Raw genomic sequence first — 22,850 nt, 5'->3', positions numbered from 1 at the left:
CATCGCTCCCTCCTCCCCCTCCCTTCAGATCACTGTCTCCGACTATACAGTATATAGGCTACATGTAAAATAACTGCCGTAAGAACATTAGAGAAAAAGTACAATCATTAGCCTAATATATCTAGAGTAATACATATAATAAACATAAATATTCATAAGGCTGCATAAGCATTAAAGTGCTCATATTATGCTTTTTGGCTTTTTCCCTTTCCTTTATTGTGTTATATATATTTTTGTGCACATTATAGGTTTACAAAGTGAAAAAGCCCAAAGTCCACCCCAAAGGGACTTACCATCTCCAACAGAAAACACTGTTCACAAACTGCTCTATTGTAGTCCAGCCTTTACTTCTGTGACAAACGTGCGTCACTTTGTAACACACGTTATAATGCACGCCTAGCTGCTAGCGTGGTACGCCCTCATACTCTGCAACTGACTGGCTAGTAGTCCTTACCTAGGTACTGCGCATGTGCAACTCCCAACAAAGATGGAACAGAAGTGAGATGTCTCACTCTGTAGCTAAAACAGAGAGCTCAACACACAGGGTGAAAAGAGGAGCTGCAGCAATGTGCAGTACAACAAAAAGTGTTTTTTGAAAATTAAACCACAAAAACCTATTCTGGTACAACCTCTAAATACAATTATGAACCTGAAAATGAGCATAATATGAGCACTTTAAGACAGTTTTAGCCTTTGTTGAATGTTACTGCGCTATTAAATAACCTAAAACCATGTGGTCAAAGATCTAAAAAGCACAAGGTGAGTGTAACAGACACACTACAAGTCCAGATCAGAGTAATACTATGATGATGAATATTTCCTGTTAGAGTTTTGCTGCAAGTTAAAGTGCAGTCTTGACCAATGCTGACCTCATGTGGCTAGAACATTTAAATACAGCCGATTCCAAAAATTCTACAAATTCCGACCAACTAATGTACTTTTTCTACAGTAGGCCCTATATTAAACCAACTGTCGAATACTGCAGTTGTACTACAAGTTCCTACAGTATAGGAATACTGGAATAATAAACTGACTGTATGCCACAGACACCGTCAATTTCTAAACGCACTGGTTTAGTTATAGTAGATGTAAACATAAGAGAGCTCTTTACATTTTCTTTTACTCTGAGGTGTTACCAGTACCAGACTGTAGGCCTTAGTCTGGTAGAGTGGGTCACCCACTAATTGCAGGGTTGGGGGTTCGATCCCCAGCTCCCCCTGTCCTTCAGCACGACACTGAACCCCGACTGCTTCCCATGGTCGGGCCAGAGGTTTGAAAGGGATGTATAGGTGGCTGGCTTGAGACCAGTGGAGGTGTCGGTGAGAACAGTTCAGACACTTTTAATTCCACAATTTCTTTTATTCCAAGTAATATCATGGTACCAGGTATGGGTGTGTGTGGGTGTGTGGTTTCTGAGGGGGAAAGGGATATGGGATAGAATTAGCTTCACAATGCCACAATACAAGGCCACAATTAATTTGGATGACAGTCAAACAATACATAAGTTATCTGCTGTTATTAATAAACTAACAATGACTATAAATAATCAAATGCACATTTTCTACACAGGTAACTCAAATGAGTAACGTAAACCAATTTCAACTGTTCAATATAACAGCACCTTTAAACATCAGACAAACAAAAGGAATGCAAGATTAGCGCTCACCTTATAATTACATTAGCAACATTTCAAGTAAAAATGTATGAACCTTCCATAACTCAATAACGCACACAAGGCAGGAGACACAGCATTTCCAGCAGCAAGGATTCCTCCATGTGGTTTGAACAAAGGGAAGGGGCTGTGTGCACAGGTGCTGTCTAATGAAGTCTGTGGCTGATTGAGGCTAATTAGTTGAATGTGTGGTGAACTACCTGGGGAACTGAGTGGCAAAAAAAGGGGGTGTGGCAACTGCAGGACAGTGATAAAGGGAAAACACATCAGCCTTATATTATTATAAATAATGTGCATCTTAAGTTAATGACTGGTTGTAAAGATAAGAACAAAGTACAAAAGGTTCTTCAAACACCCTGACAACTGCTCACTGTGCTCTCTTATCTGTAGCTCTGTCACATTCTCCAGCCTTCAATAATCTAAATATAGGCTGGTAATTCCTATCCATAAATCATCAACTCAAATGACTTTATCAATATGAATCAGCTGAGTCATACCTGTGACATGGCAGAGTTAGTATATTCAATACTTGCCATCAAAATTCAAACCAAACTTCCCTGTTATACCACAGATCCCGGGTGTTAATGGTTCAATGAATGATAACAACACATTTGATGACTATCATAATTATTACTGATCGTTACCAAACAACTGACATGACAAGACATTTAAGGTAAGGTGAGAACACAGTGATGTGATAACACAGTAGTTCTGAAACTACTGTAAAAGACAATATTTCATGTTACTCGTCCACTAATTTCCCAGGGAAATGATTTACTCTTTGGCTTTGCACCAAGAGAGCTCCAGGGAGAACTACTACTTGTCGATTTACCCAAGTACACAGTCCCCATAGAGCGCAAACGCTCACATTTAGCCTCAAAGAGAATGCCAATGATCCAGGAGCTACTGCTTGTAGTTTCTCGCAGAAGAAAAGCATGAATATCAGCAAAAAAATGCAATGTAATGCATGCCTTTACCCTTGCACACCCAATGGACACCTAAATGAGTATTTTTGAAGTTTTAGTTTTTCCTAAAAAATAATGTGAGAGTAGGGCTGGGCGATATGGCGAAAATGAAATATATTAGATATAAGATATTTTTGACCAAATACCTCAATATCGATACCGCAACGATATTGTAGTGTTGACTATTGGTGCTTTCACAAAATATTTACACAATGAGATTTTTGATAAATAATCATCAGAAATGTGGATATAATGACTAAGTGAGTAAAGGCAAATAATAGAACAGTTTGGTAAGTTCAGAAAATGACATCACTTTATTGCAATGCAGCCTTTAAAACCAAGAAAAGACAACACGTGCCATATTACGATATCCAAAATCTAAGACGATATCTAGTCTCATATCACGATATCGATATAATATCGATATATTGCCCAGCTCTCTGTGAGAGCAAATGATTCTAGCCGACTCCTGTTCTCTTGTCTGTAATCTCACATTTCCAGTAGGTTCTTAAAACTTCTCAATGGGTTGCTTATTAACAGTTCCTAATGCACATTTACCCTCAGGTTGGATACAAAGCCACTACATTGGTTCTTCCAAACCCTGGACTTGCTTGAAGATTGGATCCCCTCTCTATGTGAAATGAATGAAAAAAAGCATTATAATGCAAGTTTCTTTAAATAAGAATTCTATATTGAAAAATAATCATAATTGAATAATCTTATTCAGCGTTCAATTAAATGCTTTGATTCTGAACACTTAGGCTGTTGAATACACACATTATAATGGTTTGTATGTCTTAAGTGTTAGCCCCAAAATATAAATAACATGCAAGAAGTTTTGTTAGCATCACTTGTGTTCATAACTCATTACAACTTCTTGAGTTAGATGTATGTAGTTTTTGTTAAAGACACAGGATCCTGGTGTGAGTTGAATGATGTAAAAACAAGAAATACGTCTTGAGCAAACATACTCATTATGATCCTTATATCTGCACTTAAAGTGATTCTGGTTAAATATTAACTCGCAGAGGTGAATGAATGCTGTATAAAGCTAGAATGTCCATTTTACAGCAAAGAACCACTGATGTGTTGAACCACTGTACATGGTCATTTATGAGCTTGGAAGTTTGGAAATACCAATGTGAGTGGAGAGAAGAAACAATGAATATTGGAGAACCAGTTTTGAGGCTTTGAAGCCTTGGCTGTGAGGGGGGGGGTTATTACATATAAACATAAACATGACCATGGCTGAGGTGTTGTCTGAGAGGTGCTCACATATCACCATCACTTAGCAGACAAACCAGCATAGCTCAAGTTAGCAAACACTAATTTACCAGCCAGAGCAGCACATATCAAGTCAAGTAGAACTTTATTTGTCCCCAGATGGGTAATTGGTTTCGCAGCAGTGACACCTACACAAGATCAATACAAATACAACAATAAATAGCAAGAAATTAAAAAGAAACTTAATTTAAAAAAAGTCATATTTACCAAGCGTTGTTGGTGGTCAAGCTGATATTACCTTATCCTATTTGAGTTTAACAGTGAGATGGCTGAGGCTATGAAGGAGTGTTTATATCTGTTGGTATTGACTAGTGGGAACCAGAAGGCAGGGTCTGAAACTCTAGGAGGAGAGGGTGAGTGCTGTCAGACAGAATGGATTCTGCTTCCTTTAAAAACTGTTTAAGAAACCAGTATATGAAACCAGTATAGCAACGTTACATATGGGAATAACATTGTAATATGTTACTATAAGTATATCAAATAAATCATCTGCAACATTTCCGAAACATTTTCATAAAACTTAATCTGTTTTGAACATCCTAATATCAACTAATTAAAACAAGACAAAGAATCCACAGCCATGCTCCTAACTCTGTGAGGCTACTTGGGGACAGCTGTACTTTGAACTGTACGCTAACGTCAGCATGCTAACATGCTCACAATGACAATGCTTAACATGCTGATGATGCTTAGTAGGTATAATGTTTACCATGGTAACCGCGTAGTATGTTAGAATACTAAACATTTGCTAATTAGCACTCAACACAAAGTACACATGAGGCTGATGGGAATGTTAACACATTAAAATGTTTACTGATGATGGTGGAAGATAAAACAACAGTTATGGGATTACCAAAGTGAATGCAATTCGTCCTGTGGAGGACATTTTTTTTTATCTTGAACTTGCTGTAAACCCTCGAGGAAATGCTGAGATAAGCTGAAAACCTTTCAGAGGTGGAAATCCGTTTTCCCAGCTATCTCTGTGACACTGAAGTCAAGCCGGAGCTGTCGTTCAGGAGAGTCTACATATTACTCTTGAGTGGTTGACATTTAACTTGTATTACCACTGACAGCCTCAGAGACACGAGTAACAATCTGTAGTTGAATTTAATAGCCCCTAAGCCACAATATGTCAAAAACTCTACCTCAAGAATTTAAAATAATTATTCATAACGATCATAATTTGATGTGTGATTCAGATTTTTCACTTCAGCTGTTTTAGATGTCTGCTATCTAAAAGAAAATGCTGACAGCAACTGAACTTTCAGCCCTGAGCCTACTTTATCAGCAGTGGTGTGCCTATGTCATGCCTGCAATTAACCCCTACTTGACTGGAGTTCGTGAGCGGAAGAATGAATATTAGTCCACTATGAAATTCATGCTTGAAATCTGTTTTCCTGGTCTTGAGTCAAAATGTTGGATGCACTTGTCTTATCCAGCTGTCATCATTATGGTTATGGTTAGTAATCCTCATGTACGCTTTGCACTACCATGGAAGTCCATTAATACCTACAGTGTTAAAGTCTGTATTTCTGTGCTGCAAAATGTAACACTGTCGCATTTCCACTTCTGTTACAGGTATTGCATCCATGAATGTCTCATTCTTAGTGGGCATAGTACAACACCATCATCGCCTGGGTGATGTGGTACTTCTTCAACTCATTTCCAGAGCTCACTGCCATGGAGCCAGTACATACTTTGATTGTGTTGGTCATTGTTGTGTTTTACTTCGTCACCAAATTCAGCACCAAACTGATATACAACACCTGGAATCCAAGCTTGGTATGTTAAAAATAACTGTTAAAATAAACTGTTATAAACAGAAATTTGGTTAAGTGCAAAGGTAGATGTAATTTACACACATGATATCTTAATGGACATCCTTACAATAACTCTTGATATGACTGCTATGGATCACCATTATCAGCATACACCACAATGCCGACACAAGTCTTTCCTTGGTTAATAATTGCATTAGAAAGGAACACTGATAAGATTTATATGTACTCTGAATTGCTTAACAATTACACTGCAGGGAACATGCTATGATACAAATACAAACTGAAAAAATCCTTCCTCTGTTACATTTAGATAACAACTCAAATAGTCAACATTAGCATGGTTCGGCATTTAAATATCAAACCTGAGAGAATGTGGACTACATGTAGCTGTACTGACTGAAATTATATGCTTGTAAATCCCTATGCAATAAAAGAACTTGAAATGGCGTGGCCTGATAGTTCAGATAAGCTATGGTATGATGGGAAATGTGATGCCTCTGACTGCACAGTGTTTCATTATTTATTTCAATGTCAAACAAAGTGAGACAAAAAATGTCCTTGGATATGTTTGTTAACCATCAAGAAAACCTTGTGCTCTTAAGAGGAGTGATATACTGTAGTTAGTAAACAGCCAATACAATGCTCCATTTCACTCACAAAGTCATGAATACCATACTCATCTTTCAGGGAAACGTGTTGGGGGAGGCACCTTATGTGACGTATTAACCATTATCTAGGAGGTTCCACCCCTTTCCACTTAACCTTGCTGACATTACATGATACGACACAGGCTTTAATGAGCTAATGATAACTGTGGGTGAGGTGCCATAGGTTGCAGTAAATACATCGGTGCCCTTCTTCAGAACATACAGTAGGGGTAAAGTACTCAGAGAGAGCTAGTCTACGGATAATCAGTAACAGCTTCCACAGAGGAGACTGAATGAGAAGGAAGACTCAACCTCTATATTGACAATTTCTGAGTCCAGTGAAATTTACAAGAAGCCGCTATGAAGCTGAAGTTGCCAAACCCAGGACTGGATAACCGGATCCCCTCTCATGAGGACCTGGAGAGGATGGAGAAGGAGGAGGCAGGAGACAGGCCCAAATGGGACAACAAAGCCCAGTATCTGCTCACCTGTGTGGGCTTCTGTGTGGGACTTGGCAACGTCTGGAGGTTTCCTTACCTGTGTCAAAGCCATGGAGGAGGTAGGCTGGGATGAGACTGGGTGATCTATGTTTGAGATGGCAGAAAATTAAAAGTGTGTATGAATTATCAAAAGGATTTAAATTTGTCTTTACCTGTTATCAGTAACTTGGGTGGGCTTTTCCAAAACTCAGTCGGTCTACTTTAGACATAAAATTAAACCAAGTACGTAACATCCAAAATTATAGTGGATTGTAACACATTAACTGACACATTTGAAAGGATTTATTCATTAAAACGGAATTTTTTAATATATAAAATAAGCTTTTTTTCACAAAAATATTGGAAATATAATCTATTTTCAAAAGTGCTTTTAGATGTTTACAGATTCAGTAGGTGTAGCACTACACACAGTGAGTCAGTCTGAATTTTGCTCATAGCCCTATTTGCACAGAACTATTACCAGGGCCCAGTTTTTCAAAAGTAATCCAGTGGGATTTCAGATCACGGATTGGATCAAATCTTGGAAATGGGTTTTTCAAAAGCAAAAGAGGGATTCCGAACTAAAATCAGATCATGTAATACGATCTTACATTTGATCTGGATCAAACCTGCCTTTGGGTTTTTAAAAACTTTGAACTTGGTTTGGGATCTATTTGATCCAAAAAAACAGGATTATCCTGATCCCATCAGAAGGGAGTTTTTTTAAGTGAATGATCACAAAAAAGTTTACTGATGATCAGGGTTAAAAATTAACTTTTTCGTCCACCAGCCAAATGGCAAGTGAATGTTCAAATTTTACCAGCCATTCAATAGATTACCATTGTTTCTTTGGCTGGTAAGTGAAGCACATCTACCAGCCACTTGCATATTTTACCAGCATTTGGCTGGTGGATGGTGCTAATTTTGAACCCTGCTGATGATATATACATTTCTTCATATTTGAAGCATATATGAAGCATGTCACATCTAATGAGATCTGGTAAACAAAATGGTAAATGGTATTTAACATTATAACAAAATAAGGAATGTAAAATGTTTCTGTTTATTACAGTGTCTTTGTTTCTTAAAATTAAAACAAAAAATGGCTATTTGTGGCCACTGGTATTTTGCCTACCTGTTATTCTTTGCTAAGCCAGTAGGCTACACTGTTGGTTCCATTTAAGGCTCTGGTAAACAGGATTTGGTAATCCTGAAATTTAGTATTTGGATCACAGTGATCCAACCCAGTGTTCCTTTAAAAAACTGGCATAAAAGTAAGATGGATCAGGTAATCCTGGATAGCAAAATTTGGGATTTCCAAATCCGGATCAATTTGATCCAGATTAAATTTTTAGAAAAACTGGGCCCAGGGGATCTCGTGTGATTTAGAAATTTCTCCCCTACGATTGTGTTTCGTAAGACACATTCGTTCAGGATTCAATTCACACGAGACTATTAATATCACACAACCTCTGTGTTTGGCAAAATAGGCAGTGGAATTTTAACGTGACAAATAACAGCCATGGCAGATTCGTACGGGATTAAGATGACGACTTTCGAAATTATTACAAATTAAAAGAGGTCCCCAGGTAATACTAGTCCTGTGCGAATAGGGCAGATTAAAAATAACAGAAATGCCTGTTTTTCTTAGACAGATCTTAAAAGTCAAAAATCAATCAATAAATCCCTAGAAAATATTACAAACTTAAATGTGTTTATTAAGATCAACTGGCAATTTGGTACATATTGAAACTGCTGGAACTTTTCCTTTACTTTCTAAAACTTTAACGTTATGTAAAAATGAATGTGTGAGTCTTATTCATGGTTTATAGAGTACTGCAGGTAATAAAACGTGTACCATGTCTTTATGGGTGCAGTTTTGAGAATAAGGTTGACTGCTGAATATTTACTTACCATCTTTAAAGTGAATATTAACTCCTTATGACAATGTGAATGTTGTACTTCTAGGAGCGTTTATGATCCCATTCCTTATCCTGCTGGTCCTGGAGGGAATCCCACTGCTGCACCTGGAGTTTGCCATCGGTCAGCGTCTGAGGAAAGGCAGTATGGGAGTGTGGAGATCAATCAATCCATACTTGACTGGAGTCGGTGGGTTAAAAAATAAAAAGCATGCATAGGTTGTGTTGCCCGGGGGATGACAGAAATGTCGGTCTGTAGGTCGGTTGGTCCACCTTGGTGCCAACTGAAATATCTAAACAATTTTTAATAAATGACTTCCTTTACAGGCATTCATTGTTTTTTTTCCATCAGCCTCAGCTGTACTTTGTGTTGAGTGCTAACTAGCGAATTTTAGCATGTTAACACGCTAAACTAAGATGGTTGAAGTTGTTGTTAGCATATCAACGTTAGCGTTTAGCTCAAGTAACAGCTGTACAGCCTCACAGAGCCGTTAGCATGGCTATAGACTTAAAAAAAAAAAAAAAAAGCACTGCCACCAGACTAATTGTTTCATTTTGTTACAGGCATCGCGTCCTTGCTTGTCTCATTTTTTGTGGGTGTTTACTACAACACCATCATGGCATGGATCATGTGGTATCTCTACAACTCTTTTCAAGATCCTCTGCCTTGGAGCCAATGTCCTCTCAATGCTAACAGGACAGGTAAAGTATGCCTACATACATGAAGAAATCAGTCACAAAGAATCCAAAAAACCCACATCGGCTGTAAAGTCTGCGGTAACGTTTAAAGTATTTCGAAAGTTGGTAAAGTTTCCCTTTCCCATCTGCTAATCTGCACTTTGCAGGTGTGGTGGAGGAGTGTGCTCGGAGCAGCAGTGTCGACTACTTTTGGTACAGAGAAACTTTGAACACTTCAACAGCTATCGACGAGGCTGGCGGTCTACAGTGGTGGATGGTGCTAGCCCTGCTGTCTGCCTGGACTTTGCTCTATGTCTGCTGCATCCGGGGCATCGAGACCACTGGAAAGGTCTGAAAGTCACATTACATCGGAATAATCTGATGCAAGAGTGATGCCTGCTTGCGTACATATATGGTCATTCTAATATACAGATGTGTCTTTGGATCATGTTGTAATTTTTTCCTTTGCTAAGGCTGTGTACATCACGTCCACTCTGCCATACTTGGTCCTCACAATCTTCCTTATCAGAGGACTGACTCTGAAAGGATCGGTAGAGGGAATCAAGTTCCTCTTCACACCAGATGTAAGCACTGTTGTAACACACCAACCAACACTTGTCAGTATAATTAATACAATCACTGTTGTTACACACCAACCAACACTTGTCAGTATAATTAATACAATCACTGTTGTAACACACCAACCAACACTTGTCAGTATAATTAATACAATTTTGGAAAATGCTCTCATTCTCTTGCCGAGTGTTCGATAAGAAGATACAACTCTGTCTGCTTAATATAAGACTACAGCCAGCAGTTTAGCTGTAGCCTACTATTGGCCACATATTATTTGATTCATTAAATGTAAGTGGATGTTAAATGCTGAACATTTTTTAAATATTAGTAAGCTAGTTGGTGTGATTTGGGCCATTGTCCTATTGTAATTTTCAGAATGTCTTGGGGTGTGATTTGGACTTATATTTTAAAATACTTTTAAAAAACTCTGATCAATTTATCATCCAGTTAGTTTTAATGAATGACCTCACACAACAGTCAATCTGGAAGATCAGACTTGAGATAAAACTATGATCATGGTGTACACTACTATCACACATTAATAATTAACAATGGCCAGGACAGTAGTTCACTGTCAGCTCTATACAATGAAAAATATCACAACAGGAAAAATTAGCATAGGAATCCTGGCTTAATTCCATTGTTAATATGAGCTTCTTTCTATTCTCTTTAAGGTAAAAGAATTAATGAATCCAGCGACCTGGTTGGACGCAGGTGCTCAAGTTTTCTACTCCTTCTCTGTGGCCTTTGGAGGGCTCATCTCATTCTCCAGTTACAACTCTATTCAGTGAGTAACTGCCTAAACTGCACAGTAACACAATGAGACTTCGTTTGAACATTTCTCCTCACATGATCATCATTGTCTGTTAGCAACAACTGTGAGCAGGATGCCGTTCTCATCTCCATCATCAATGGCTGCACCTCAGTGTACTCTGCCACGGTTATCTACTCCATCATCGGCTTCAGGGCCACGCAAAAATATGACGACTGCACAGCAGAGTGAGTTTCAGATAGCACAAAAAGTCTTTAAAAAGCAATTAGGATTCACTTATTAAGACTGAACTCATCTCGCTGTGCTTTCATTTTAGCAACATCTTGAAGCTGATAAATGCCTACAACTATCCTGAAAACAGCATCACAGAAAGCAACTATAATGAGGTTCTGATCTACCTCAACCAGACAACTCCAGATATCATTCAAGGATTACAACTACAGACCTGTGACTTGCAAGCTTACCTCAGTCAGGTCAGTATTGTAGGACAATTTGAAACAGAATTTAGCTGTTTTCAGTCTTACTGAAATGATTTAGCAGAGGGCCTATGGTTGAAATATTTGGTGTACTACTTCAGGGCGTGGAGGGAACAGGACTAGCCTTCATCGTGTTCACAGAGGCCATCATCAAAATGCCTGTTTCTCCTCTGTGGGCTGTCCTCTTCTTCGTCATGCTCTTCTGCCTCGGCCTCTCGACTATGTTCGGGAGCATAGAAGGAGTGGTGGTTCCTTTGCAGGACCTTAAATTGCTGCCTCAAACTTGGCCCAAAGAAGTTTTCTGTGGTAATTTCCTGAAGTTCCTATTAAATATAAAATGTCAGGATAAAAACATTTGATGTAACCACTTTTTTGTATTGTTTTTTTCAGGTCTAACTTGCGTAATTTCTTTCACTCTTGGGCTGATCTTTACCCTGCGCTCTGGAAACTACTGGCTAGCTCTTTTTGACAACTTTGCTGGCTCTATCCCCCTTCTGGTCATCGGTTTTTGTGAAATGATCGCTGTTATATACGTCTATGGCATAGATAGGTAAGTCTATCCAAGAAGGGACTATTGGTACAGAGTACCCAAGGTAATGGCTTTCTAGCCATGCTACTGGCTCTGTGTTTAGTGCTAATTAGCAAATGTTAACACACTAACATCATAACCTGACATGGTAAACATTATACCTGCTAAACATCAGGATTGTCACTACCCAATCCATACCAGAAACACAATTTGTTCAGGTCACGCACATCCATTGAACACTTTGGGTTTCTGATACAAATCGTGTGGTGACAAGGATGTTAAGGTTTCAAATATGTGAATTATTCTGCACTATTGCACTATATATATATATATATATATATATATATATATATATATATATATATATATATATATATATATATATATATATATATATATATATATATCCCATTTCCAGTCATGTTTTACTCAAGGTTACTAAAGTAACAGAGTGGATTTTTATTTCCTTTAAAGTCCAGTAATGCAAGTCACACAGGCTGCTTTATTTACTGTATCTAATACAAGTAAGTAATACAAGTCTTTTATGGCTGCTTTGATACACACTCAGCTGACATTATGTCTCCCTCTTATTGCTTCCAAACAGGTTTAACAAGGACATTGAGTTTATGATTGGCCACAAGCCCAATATTTTCTGGCAGGTGACATGGAGGTTTGTCAGTCCACTCATTATGGTCATCATCTTGGTTTTCTACTTTGTAACCCAAGTCACCAAGAGTCTCACTTATTTGGTGTGGGACGAGGAGGCGGTAAGTGTGCATGCTTGAAGATCTTGTTAGATGTATTATTGATGGTGGTAGGAATCCACCTTTTTCCATTTCAGACTTCTTGTGTGTCGTACCTTGCTGTATATTTTAACATGTCTCTTGACTCTGGCCGTAGGCGAACTTCCCCACCCTGGAACCACGTCCGTTTCCTTCCTGGATCTACGTCATCATCTTCATCCTGGCTGGAGTTCCCAGTTTAGCCATCCCAGTGGTCGCCCTCTTCAAATTCGTCCAGAGGAAATGCTGCAAGCAGAAAGACTACAGTGACGACACAGTGGACACTATCTCTGTCAAAATACAAATGAATGACAAAAAGTTTTAGATAGCTTTTACTTATATTTAATAACAGAGTATTTAATAATTAAATATGGATATGAAATAAAAATATGGATTTGTTTTATTGTTGTTTGTATATTATGCTTACGATTTTTTTTCTTCCTCATGCACAATGACAGAAGATTAGTGACTACTGAATTTTATCTGTGAAAAGTATTTTCCGTAAAATAATGTCATTTTGGAGAAGAGAGTAATTGTTGTTTGCTTTGCTTGCTGTACTATTGTGAAATGAGTTTCTTGCTGTGCCATGTGTGTGTTGTAAGGGTATCCAACCGTCCCCTATACGGGATTGTCCTGTTTTAAAACAAAAGCAATGACCCTTACTGAATCAATACGGGACGTGATTTGTCCCGTATTTTCGTGCACACCCTATTCTAATGCTTACGCTACGTTTACACATGCTTGAAATGACATGAAAAATAATAAAACTAAAAGAGTTTCACAAGACATAGTGGAGAAGTATTAAACCAGTATTCACGGAAGAGACTGACAGGTCTGTCACTCAATGTCATCGTTGCCCTGGTTACAGAGACGTGCCTTATAAAAAAAAGTCTGCCCGTAAAAAGAAACAGGATTTTAGCGAAGCTAACTGGCTGTTGGCTGTATTTATACATATTTAGCACAAATATACGAGAGTGGTATCAAACTTGTGTAACTCGCTGTTTCCAAAAAATGTGTTACTATTCTGTTTATTATTCTATGTTTATTTTTCATATTTTGTAAATAACAATACAAACCTAATTCTTGTTAAGACTTTGTAAGCATGTCTTTTTGAATAAATGCATGGCATCAGTCCCTTTTAGACCATTTTGTGTTATCTGAGATATTTGGCATATTGTGTGGCCTATGCAATCGTAAAGTGTTTTATGTGTGGGTATATTACAGCACTGCACTTACACTGCCATAAATGGTCAGTTTATGATCTGTTAAAAATCCTGTCTCTAGTTCAGATTTAAGAGCAAAAGGAAGTGGTTACTATTTGAAGAAATGTATGCTATGAAAATAAATCATGCGGAATATCATGAGGTCACAAGGGCTTTTCAGGATTTTGCCTGGCAACAGTTGCAAAGAGGCACACATTTGAATTTGTTAAAAGAACCAATTGTGGTGTAATAAAGTCCTGTCTTAACCCTGACAATGATTTTTGAATAAAAAAATAAAATACTTGAATAACACATTACCCAAGCAACAGTATGATCCTTTCTTACATGTTAGACAAAGGAGGGCACCCACCATGTGATCAAGCTTAATAATTACTTTTTTGTATGTCTACTTTTTGCAGACTGGCATGAAATTTTGTGTATTTGACACATACACATTATTTTAATGACTGACTGGTTATTGAAACTGTACAGCAGACAAAAATACAAAGTATGCATTTCTTGGCTAATCTATGACCAACGATAGATAATAAAAAGTAAAAAATCATAAACTTGTTCCAACATTGCTGAGTCACACGTAACACATTTCTACCACGTTCCTCACTAAGTGTTCAACCGTAGTGGACACTACTTCTCTGCTTCAGTACACATGTGGGCACCATGCGACTGGTACTTCCTAACCCAGGCCTGGATCTCCGGATCCCTAACTATGAGGACCTGGACAGGATGGAGACGGAGGAGGCCGATGACAGGCCCAAGTGGGACAACAAAGCCCAGTACATCTTAACCTGTGTAGGCTTCTGCATTGGGCTCGGTAACGTGTGGCGATTCCCTTACTTGTGTCAAAGTCATGGAGGAGGTAAGACAAAAGAGGTGTTGAATAAGTGTTGGACAAATTAAAGTGTGAGGTACCCAGGAGTGCATTTATAAGGATCGTGTGTAGGTTTATGGCATTCTGTTTTGTATCTGATCTAAAATGAATAAACTAGTTTATTCATTTTAGATCAGATACACCACACATACACTACAGTATAATGTTAGTATTACTAACCATTTCCTTTTTTAATAAGGCCACTGGTCCCTACCTAAGGCCAAGTTAAATACACCCCTAATTTATGGCTACTGTACAAGATAGCGTCATGAAATATGCATGAAGTTATATTAATGATTCTCAAGAGTAAGACCCAAGGACTCTTTTTCTGTGATTTGTTAACTAGAGGGTTCAAGGCCATACTGTTAAAACCACTGTCCATAGTCCATGTCATGACCATATATGGATCCAAACAACATCAGTGTTACACATTAGTCTGCTGTAGCTAAAATTGCATGTTTTTGCTATACCATAACCACAAAGGAAACCTGTGCTGTCTTAAAGAGACAAACCACCTCTGATACAGAAACTGACGATAACATTAATAACATCAACACTCACTTTGTAACCAAGAACATGAGAAGACCTCCCTCCATCATGGCACTTGCAGGATTCAGAGATATTTATATCTCAGAGAGAAAAAAAGGAGTGTGCCACCTTCACATTTCAATGATGTCCTGAATGTCATGTTGACATTTTTCATGCACAGAATTTAAAAATTCCCAACCTACCAATCGCTTATCACTACATTTTTCAGGTGCCTTTTTGATTCCCTACCTGATCCTGCTGGTGATGGAAGGAATGCCTCTCCTACTGCTGGAGTTTGCCATCGGCCAGCGTCTCAGGAAAGGCAGCGTGGGAGTGTGGAGGGCCATCAGCCCTTATCTGACTGGTGTTGGTATGTAAAATAGGCTCTGAAAAAAAAAAAAAAAAAACCTGGCACCGCATTCACACATAAGCGGGGATTTGTATCCTGTGAGTGTGATAGGTACAATATACAGTGTTGTCCTAAAAAACAATTAATAGACTAATACAAAAGTAATCCCTCTCAATCATCACTTGTGACCCACTAGAAATGTGTGGCGTTGTCTGTATCCTGCCCCCTGTTTTTTTAATGTAATTTGAGCGTTGTGTTTACAAAGAGTAAGCTATACTCAATACATATTACACATTTAATGATGCTGTCCCTCAGGTGTAGCCTCCATGCTGGTGTCCTTATTGATTGGACTGTACTACAACACCTTAATAGCCTGGATCTTGTGGTATCTCTTCAATTCCTTTCAAGACCCGCTGCCTTGGACCCAGTGTCCTCTCAATGACAATGGCACAGGTTTGTTGAACTTTCAGTAACTTGACCGTTAGCTAAGCCCCACCTCCTGTAGTTACTCTTGCTATGCCTGCCAAACTTTCCGTTCTCACAAAGAACATTCACAGTAATTACCATGGATGTATTATTGAACTGGATACGGCTCCGCCACTCAGCCTTGCTTCCAAATTTTGTGTCCACTAGTGGTATTGCAACAAAAAATCTCCTGCGGCCCAAAATGCATTTTCCCCAAAAGACCACGGTTGAAAACGAGACGTCTGTGACAATTGTTGACAAGAAACCTCAAGCTATCAACTTGGTCAATTATTACTTTTTGTATTGTATATTTTTAATCCATGGGGGTTTCTAGAATGTGTAGCCTCTCCACCGGCTCTGCTGAATGTATGCAAATTTGTGCTCTTGTGTCTATCTTGTGTTAAGTATTGGTTGTGCTTTTTGTTGTTGATGTTGAATGGTGATGGCATGTGGCTACGAGTCGCTCATCAGGATAGGGAAATCAACTCGCCAGTCTTCTGGCCGGTCAAGGTTTTCAAATGTAGCTAACACATCAGAGTTAACATGAGGAAAAGGTGGAGAAGATGAGCACCAGCTACAATATCGGCCAAATGGACAACCATATCTGTGTCCATACCTACATCAGAGGCACTCCGAGGCAAGCGTGGAAGAATTAAACACTGACTGCAATTCATGGATCTTCTTTGCTGGATCGTGGAGAGCCAGACGGCGCTGTCAACACTGTCTCTTTAAGCACCCCTCTCGAAAAAAACTCTCGAAAAGTCTGCTCTGATCGTTTCCGGGTCTTTTGCATCTGCGCTCTAAGCATGTGCATGTGTCACTGTCATTGCAGCCGGGGAATGACTGTAACAGCACTGTTGCGACACTATATATAGTATATTGTGACATCAAAACCGTACGGAAGTCCTGACAGCTTGTTTAAAGGCACCGTTTCTGAATAAGGGCTGTGTGCATTTCTCCATGGATTGAGCGTTTTGATACTTTCATCATACTTGTATAGCACCTCAACCTGCTTTATAATCAATAAATACATGGAAATCTTACTTTTTACAATATGGGACCTTTAACTTGCAGGAAAATCCAAAGCTTGACAGGCGGGCCAGTGTGCCTAGTTATGGTTGCTATGTGATTGCACAATTTTTGGGCAGGGGTTTAGCAAATAGTCAATTATGATACATTTTTGACATAACGTCAATCTAATGTCCATTTTTAAGGATTTTATTTTTTCTTGTCATGACCTCAGGCAGTGTATGTCACAGCCATCCTGCCTTATATAGTGCTGGCCATCTTCCTGATCCGAGGACTGACTCTTAAAGGTGCCCTGACTGGATTAAAGTTCCTCTTCACACCAAAAGTATGTTTCAAATGTTGATAAGAAAAAAAGTTGTATCTCATATCTCAAAGCCAAGTCCCCATCTATGCCTTTTGCAGGTGGACGAGTTGATGAACCCAACAACTTGGCTGGATACAGGTGCCCAGGTCTTTTATGCTTTTGGTGTGGGGTGGGGAGGCCTCATCTCCTTCTCAAGTTACAACCCTGTTCAGTAAGAGACATTAGTCACGCTTACATCCAAATGTATCGCACATTTTAAGCAAATCTCTGGAAAGTTGGCAAAAGAAAAAGAGAATTTCCATCCACTACCGTTATGTGAGTTGGTCACTTAGATAAGCAGGAGGTGAAGCCAATTCTTCAGTCAGGAAACCATTATACCACTATATAAAAAAATATGCATATGCAGGTGATTGGAAACGCACCAATTAAAGGGGTGATAGAATGCAAAACCGAGTTTACCTTGTCATAGTTGAATAACGACGGGTAAATAGGACATACATAGAACCTCAAAGTCCCATTGACACCTCTTTACTATGCAAATCTCACAATTTGAAACTGCCGCTGAAAACGGGCGAATCCCAACGAAGCTAATAGTTGACGTCAACTCGGTGGCTGTACGTTAATTGGCTCTGGTCTGTACCTTTGTCACGCCCCAAAATGTACACACAGACCACTGGTCTGAGACCAGCTGGTGTTCTGAATGTAGCTGAATGGGAATTACAAAGAAGAAAGTTTGGAAGTTTTTCAAGGATATTGAAAATGAACCACGGTCGTAAATGCAGTGTTCCAGGCTGTACAACGGAATACTGGCCCATGTGTGTGCATGTACACACAGAGAAACGTTTTTAAAACTTAATTAAGGAGTAGATATCGGGCAATGGAGCGGGAGTTGTGGATCTAATGTGGCGCAGAGGGCAGTGTGTGCTGGAGCTGCTGCCGCTGCTGCTGCTGTGGAGCTGCCTGCTAGCCTACGTTGACTTTTTTTTTGTTTCCAACATGGATCCTCGGGGAATAAGGGGCTGTGGAGCCACCAGGAGACATGATAAGAACATAGTAGTTACAACTCTGTCTGTGTGCCTGTGGGCTTCACTCTCTGCTAAATGTCCCCGCGCTGAGACACTGAACTAGCTACAGCGCGAGATGTGATTCCTTGTCTGGAAGTGGAGTTTTTTTTTATGTCCCAAGGGTTACATTACAACAACACTAGTTGTAATGAAAGTGTCGAAACTTTGCATTGGTGTGTGTGTGTGTGTGTGTGTGTGTGTGTGTGTGTGTGTGTGTGTGCGCGCGACACACTGGAGGATGACTAAACTGTAACTAAACTGTGTCTATGGTGCTTTGTACAGTAACATTATTTGATAACTTTAAATGAAGTTTGATATTTTCTTGGGCCTCGGCTGCTCCAGCCATTCCTGCTCCGGTGGCGCTGCAGCAGCTGCCCGGCCGCACATTTGGACCACGCTGACAGTGTTGCCAACTTAGCGACTTTAGATTTAGCGACTTTTCAGACCCCCTTTTTTTCACAAAAGCGACTAGTGACAAATCTGGCGACTTTCTGTAGAAAAGACAGCGACTTTCTGTAGAAAAGACACCAGTATTGTCCAGCGAGCACGCAAGGTATTTCTCTCCTGTGGCCGCCAAAACATTCACCTCTCTTTTCTGTTCTGTGACTGAGGAGCAGCCCCTCCCCTCTCTCCTCATGTGCAGCAGCACTGCGCAGCTGCGCTCGTTGTAAACCAACCAATCAGTGCGCAGCTCATCTAAATATTCATGAGCATACCATATAAGGGAGAAAACCTATGGCTATTTCACAGGGTTGCATTAGCGCGCATAGAACAGCATCTGGGCCATTTTCAGCCCAACCGATGTTACGTACCCTATTAGGAGACCTTAAGGAACAGTGTGAAATACCCTATATAATCATTCTATCACCCCTTTAAGATTCACAGAGAGTATTAATTTGCAGTTCAAGTCTCTTTTTTTTTCATGAAAAAAAGGAAGTAGCCATTCTCAGACCCAAGGTCAAGATGTGTTGTTTTTGCTTATTTCTTTTTCCAAGCAACAACTGCATGCAAGATGCTGTGATCCTGTCGGTCGTAACTGGCCTCACCTCAATCTATGCTGCCACAGTCACCTACACCATCATCGGCTTCAGGGCCACAGAGAAATATGACAGCTGTATCAGTGAGTGAGTAGTCACAGTACATGGGTTTTAATGTTTTGGAATAGAGTAGTCCTAAAAGTAACTGAAACACACGTGAGGATACATGGTCTTATGTACAGTTTGATTATAATCACACCCTTTTCGAGTCACACCCTCAAATGCCCATATACAAGTTAAATAAGTTACAGTATTGGTTGCTGTTATCATTCCTCCTGGAAGGTATTTAGTAGGTTTGGTATACCAAAGTTTTAGCCATGCTAGCAGGGTGGCTCTAGTTACACTTAGGAATGCATTTTTCCATGGAATAAGGTCTGCAGTTGTTGTTCCCCATCTTTTAAATTAGAGTCACACTAGGAACGGGACACTTTATAGTGAGGAATGATTCCAGCAACCAGTTGTCTCTTATAGTGTACGTATGAGCAGGTGAGTGTTGTTTTAAGATAGATAAAAAAAAAAATCTAAATTAATCTTTTCATATTTTCTCCCTAGTAACATCATGACATTATTAAATGCATTTGAACTTCCTGAAGACAGCATCTCTACAAGCAACTACGACGCAGCCTTTAACCATCTCAACAGCTCCTCTCCTGATATTATTCTCGGATTGGACGTCAAAATCTGTGACCTGCAGACACTTCTCAGTGAGGTGACTGTATTGATGAATATCTATCAGATTCCATGTTGTTATTGTATTTTGCTCCTAACTGCATTACGACTAATGTGTGTTTGTACAGGGAGTGGAGGGAACAGATCTGGCCTTTATTGTGTTCACAGAAGCCATCACCAACATGCCTGGTTCTCCAGCCTGGTCTGTCCTCTTTTTCATCATGCTTTTCTGCTTGGGTATCTCAACCCTGTTTGGCAACATTGAAGGAGTGGTGGTCCCACTGAAAGACCTGAATGTATTTCCTAAAAAATGGCCCAATGAAGCACGGACTGGTAACTTGGGTTTAAAATCCAATTCAGAATCAAAATCAGTTCCTCAGTTTCTCCATTCCCAATGAAACATCTTTGGCGTTTGCCTTAGGTTTATATTTTGACAAAGGCTCTCCTGTTTTTGTGGACGTGCGTTTCAGGAGTAACGTGTGCTGTTGCCTTCGTCATCTCCCTCCTGTTTGCGCAGCATTCAGGGATTTATTGGGTAACTCTCTTCGACAACTTTGCTGGATCTGTTCCACTTCTGACCATTGGTTTCTTTGAGATGATAGCTGTTGTATACATCTACGGCATAGACAGGTTAGTGCGTATTTAAACTATTTTAATCTTGATACCTGCTATATAATAAGCATACAGCATTAGTATCATCATGCTGTGACAGTTATTGAGCTTTATTATTCAAAGCTTTATGAAGATGGCTGACCTAAAATTAATTAAACCATCTTGTGTGGCAGGTTCAATGAGGACTTGGAGTTCATGGTCGGACATAAGCCCTCCATCTTCTGGCAGGTTACATGGAGGTTCATCAGTCCTCTAATCATTCTGGTTATTTTAGTTTTCTACCTGGTGACACGAGTCCAAGAAGAGCTCACCTACTTAGTCTGGGATCCCAACGCTGTAAGTGCACAAGCGCTGTGATCAGCTAATACGTCATCCTAAACATCCCTTCTTTATGTTGCCTTTATTGATAATGTTCACTCATTGCAAAATACACAAATTATATGACAGGCCAATCATTTTTAAGTAAATGTTGTTCCTCTGTGTTTAAGCCAACACATTCTCACTCCCATCGCGTAAAATACGGACGCTTGGTCAGATGCCTTGGGCATTGTTATTGACGTTAAAAGTATCCTTTAGCGTCAGATCTAAACATGCTTTATCTAAACGTGCTGGGAAAGGACTACTATCTTCATTTTTGATGCAGTTAGGTAGTTAGGTTTAGGGAAAGATCATAGATGGGCTTTTAAAAGGTGCGTTTATGTGACACGAAGAACAAGAATGGGACAGTTGGGTTTAGGAAAAGAGGAACATGACAGTTGGGTATAGGAAAAGAGGAACACGACAGTTGGGTTTAGGAAAAGAGGAACACGACAGTTGGGTTAAGGAAAAGATCGTGGGTGGGGTTTCTGCGAGACGCGGGACACAAACCCCTGTCTCCGGGGTGAAAGTCCTGTGTTGTTTGACCCATCCTCCACCCCAACCACCCTCCCCACGTGGAATTTCGGGCTTTAAAGTGCCCATATTATGAAAAAAACACTTTTTCTGGGATTTGGGGTGTTCTTTTGTGTCTCTGGTGCTTCCACACACATACAAACTTTGAAAAAAATCCATCCATGCTGTTTAGAGTGAGATACAGTTTCTGAATGTGTCCTGCCTTCAGTCTCTGGGTGAGCTGTTCAAAATCAGCACGGCTTGTGACGTCACAAGCCGAAACGAGCAGGCTAACCGCAACCATTAGCTTGTAGCATGCTAGCTCGTTCTCAATAGCAAAGCACTGCTACAACACACACAAGTTCACCATAATCTACAAAAGAACTACTTCCATGTGCGCCCTCATTTAGAAGTCTCCCAGCTAATCCTGCCTTGTAACTGACCAAAGTTGTAGAAACAGCCTTTCTTTTACTGTCTATGGAGCTAGCTAGCTGACATGATCTACATCTGAGCTACTGCACATGTGCGAGTGCAATCAAAGATAGTACAGAAGAAGAAGAAGAAAAGAGGTCTCACTCTGTAGCTAAAACAGAGACCAGCTGAAAAGAGGATCTGCAGCAGTGAGAGAGAGCTGTGTAGTACAACAAAAATATGGTGTTTTTTGAAAATTAAACCATGTAAACCTATTCTGGTACAACCTTAAAATACAATTATGAACCTGAAAATGAGCATAATATGGGTGCTTTAATACTGCTCGCTACCGTTGTCGCTCTTAATACTACGTCATCTTAAAGCGTCGTGGAGCTGCTGCTCTGCCCGGTGCGTTCCATACACACGCTGAAGGGTGCTTATTACGTCGTATCTGACGCTGAGTATTTTACGAGTTGGGAGTGAGAACGGGTTGGTTTAAGCATACAACTTGTTAGTAGAAAGATAGCCATACTTCAGCAAAGTTTAAACAGCCATTGCATACCAAATGCACTACTATTTTAATATTATTATTATTATTATTATTATTATTATAATAATAGGTGGAGTTCCCATCTCTGGCATCAGTACCATACCCTTCATGGATCTACGTGATCATCTTTCTTCTGGCAGGAGTCCCCAGTCTGGCGGTGCCTGTGTATGCATCATGTAGGCTGATCTTTGTTTGCTGTAAGAGAAAATAGAAGGAAAGTCATACTTTTCAGAATACAACAAAATGCAAGATTAAAAGCAAGCATGTTTTATTGATGCACTTTAGTAAACTATTCAAACTTATGCTCATGT

General features: G+C 39.6%; 2 protein-coding genes across 2 annotated transcripts; both read left to right on the top strand.

The window, feature by feature from the left end:
- The first annotated feature begins 6,527 nt into the window (after positions 1–6,527).
- Positions 6,528–13,425, top strand: LOC116067025 (sodium-dependent neutral amino acid transporter B(0)AT1-like). The gene is made up of 12 exons (XM_031323303.2): positions 6,528–6,908; positions 8,797–8,937; positions 9,312–9,449; positions 9,593–9,774; positions 9,899–10,009; positions 10,676–10,788; positions 10,872–11,000; positions 11,090–11,246; positions 11,351–11,555; positions 11,640–11,799; positions 12,383–12,545; positions 12,679–13,425. The coding sequence occupies exons 1-12, from the start codon at positions 6,710–6,712 to the stop codon at positions 12,883–12,885; spliced, it is 1,905 nt and encodes a 634-aa protein (XP_031179163.1). The 5' UTR covers positions 6,528–6,709; the 3' UTR covers positions 12,886–13,425.
- A 939-nt stretch (positions 13,426–14,364) lies between these two features.
- LOC116066847 (sodium-dependent neutral amino acid transporter B(0)AT1-like) lies at positions 14,365–22,840 on the top strand. The gene is made up of 12 exons (XM_031323001.2): positions 14,365–14,639; positions 15,409–15,549; positions 15,844–15,981; positions 16,328–16,359; positions 17,237–17,347; positions 17,425–17,537; positions 19,386–19,514; positions 19,980–20,136; positions 20,225–20,429; positions 20,567–20,726; positions 20,882–21,044; positions 22,610–22,840. Exons 1-12 carry the CDS (start codon positions 14,441–14,443, stop codon positions 22,748–22,750), a joined length of 1,689 nt encoding a protein of 562 aa, XP_031178861.1. The 5' UTR covers positions 14,365–14,440; the 3' UTR covers positions 22,751–22,840.
- The last annotated feature ends 10 nt before the right edge of the window (positions 22,841–22,850 follow it).

The sequence above is a fragment of the Sander lucioperca genome, chromosome 16 (assembly GCF_008315115.2).
Source record: "Sander lucioperca isolate FBNREF2018 chromosome 16, SLUC_FBN_1.2, whole genome shotgun sequence".
NCBI lineage: Eukaryota > Metazoa > Chordata > Actinopteri > Perciformes > Percidae > Sander > Sander lucioperca.
The sequence above is the reverse complement of the archived record's forward strand: the minus strand, read 5'-3'. Positions and strand labels throughout refer to the sequence as shown.

Excerpts from the sequence above, each read along its gene's own strand:
- LOC116066847 (XM_031323001.2), top strand. The coding sequence starts at position 14,441 with ATGCGACTGGTACTTCCTAACCCAGGCCTGGATCTCCGGATCCCTAAC. Across the intron at positions 14,640-15,408 it reads GTGTCAAAGTCATGGAGGAG|GTGCCTTTTTGATTCCCTAC; the intron begins GTAAGACAAAAG and ends TACATTTTTCAG. Across the intron at positions 15,982-16,327 it reads TCTCAATGACAATGGCACAG|AATGTGTAGCCTCTCCACCG; the intron begins GTTTGTTGAACT and ends GGGGGTTTCTAG.
- LOC116067025 (XM_031323303.2), top strand. The coding sequence starts at position 6,710 with ATGAAGCTGAAGTTGCCAAACCCAGGACTGGATAACCGGATCCCCTCT. Across the intron at positions 10,789-10,871 it reads TCCAGTTACAACTCTATTCA|CAACAACTGTGAGCAGGATG; the intron begins GTGAGTAACTGC and ends ATTGTCTGTTAG. Across the intron at positions 11,800-12,382 it reads TACGTCTATGGCATAGATAG|GTTTAACAAGGACATTGAGT; the intron begins GTAAGTCTATCC and ends GCTTCCAAACAG.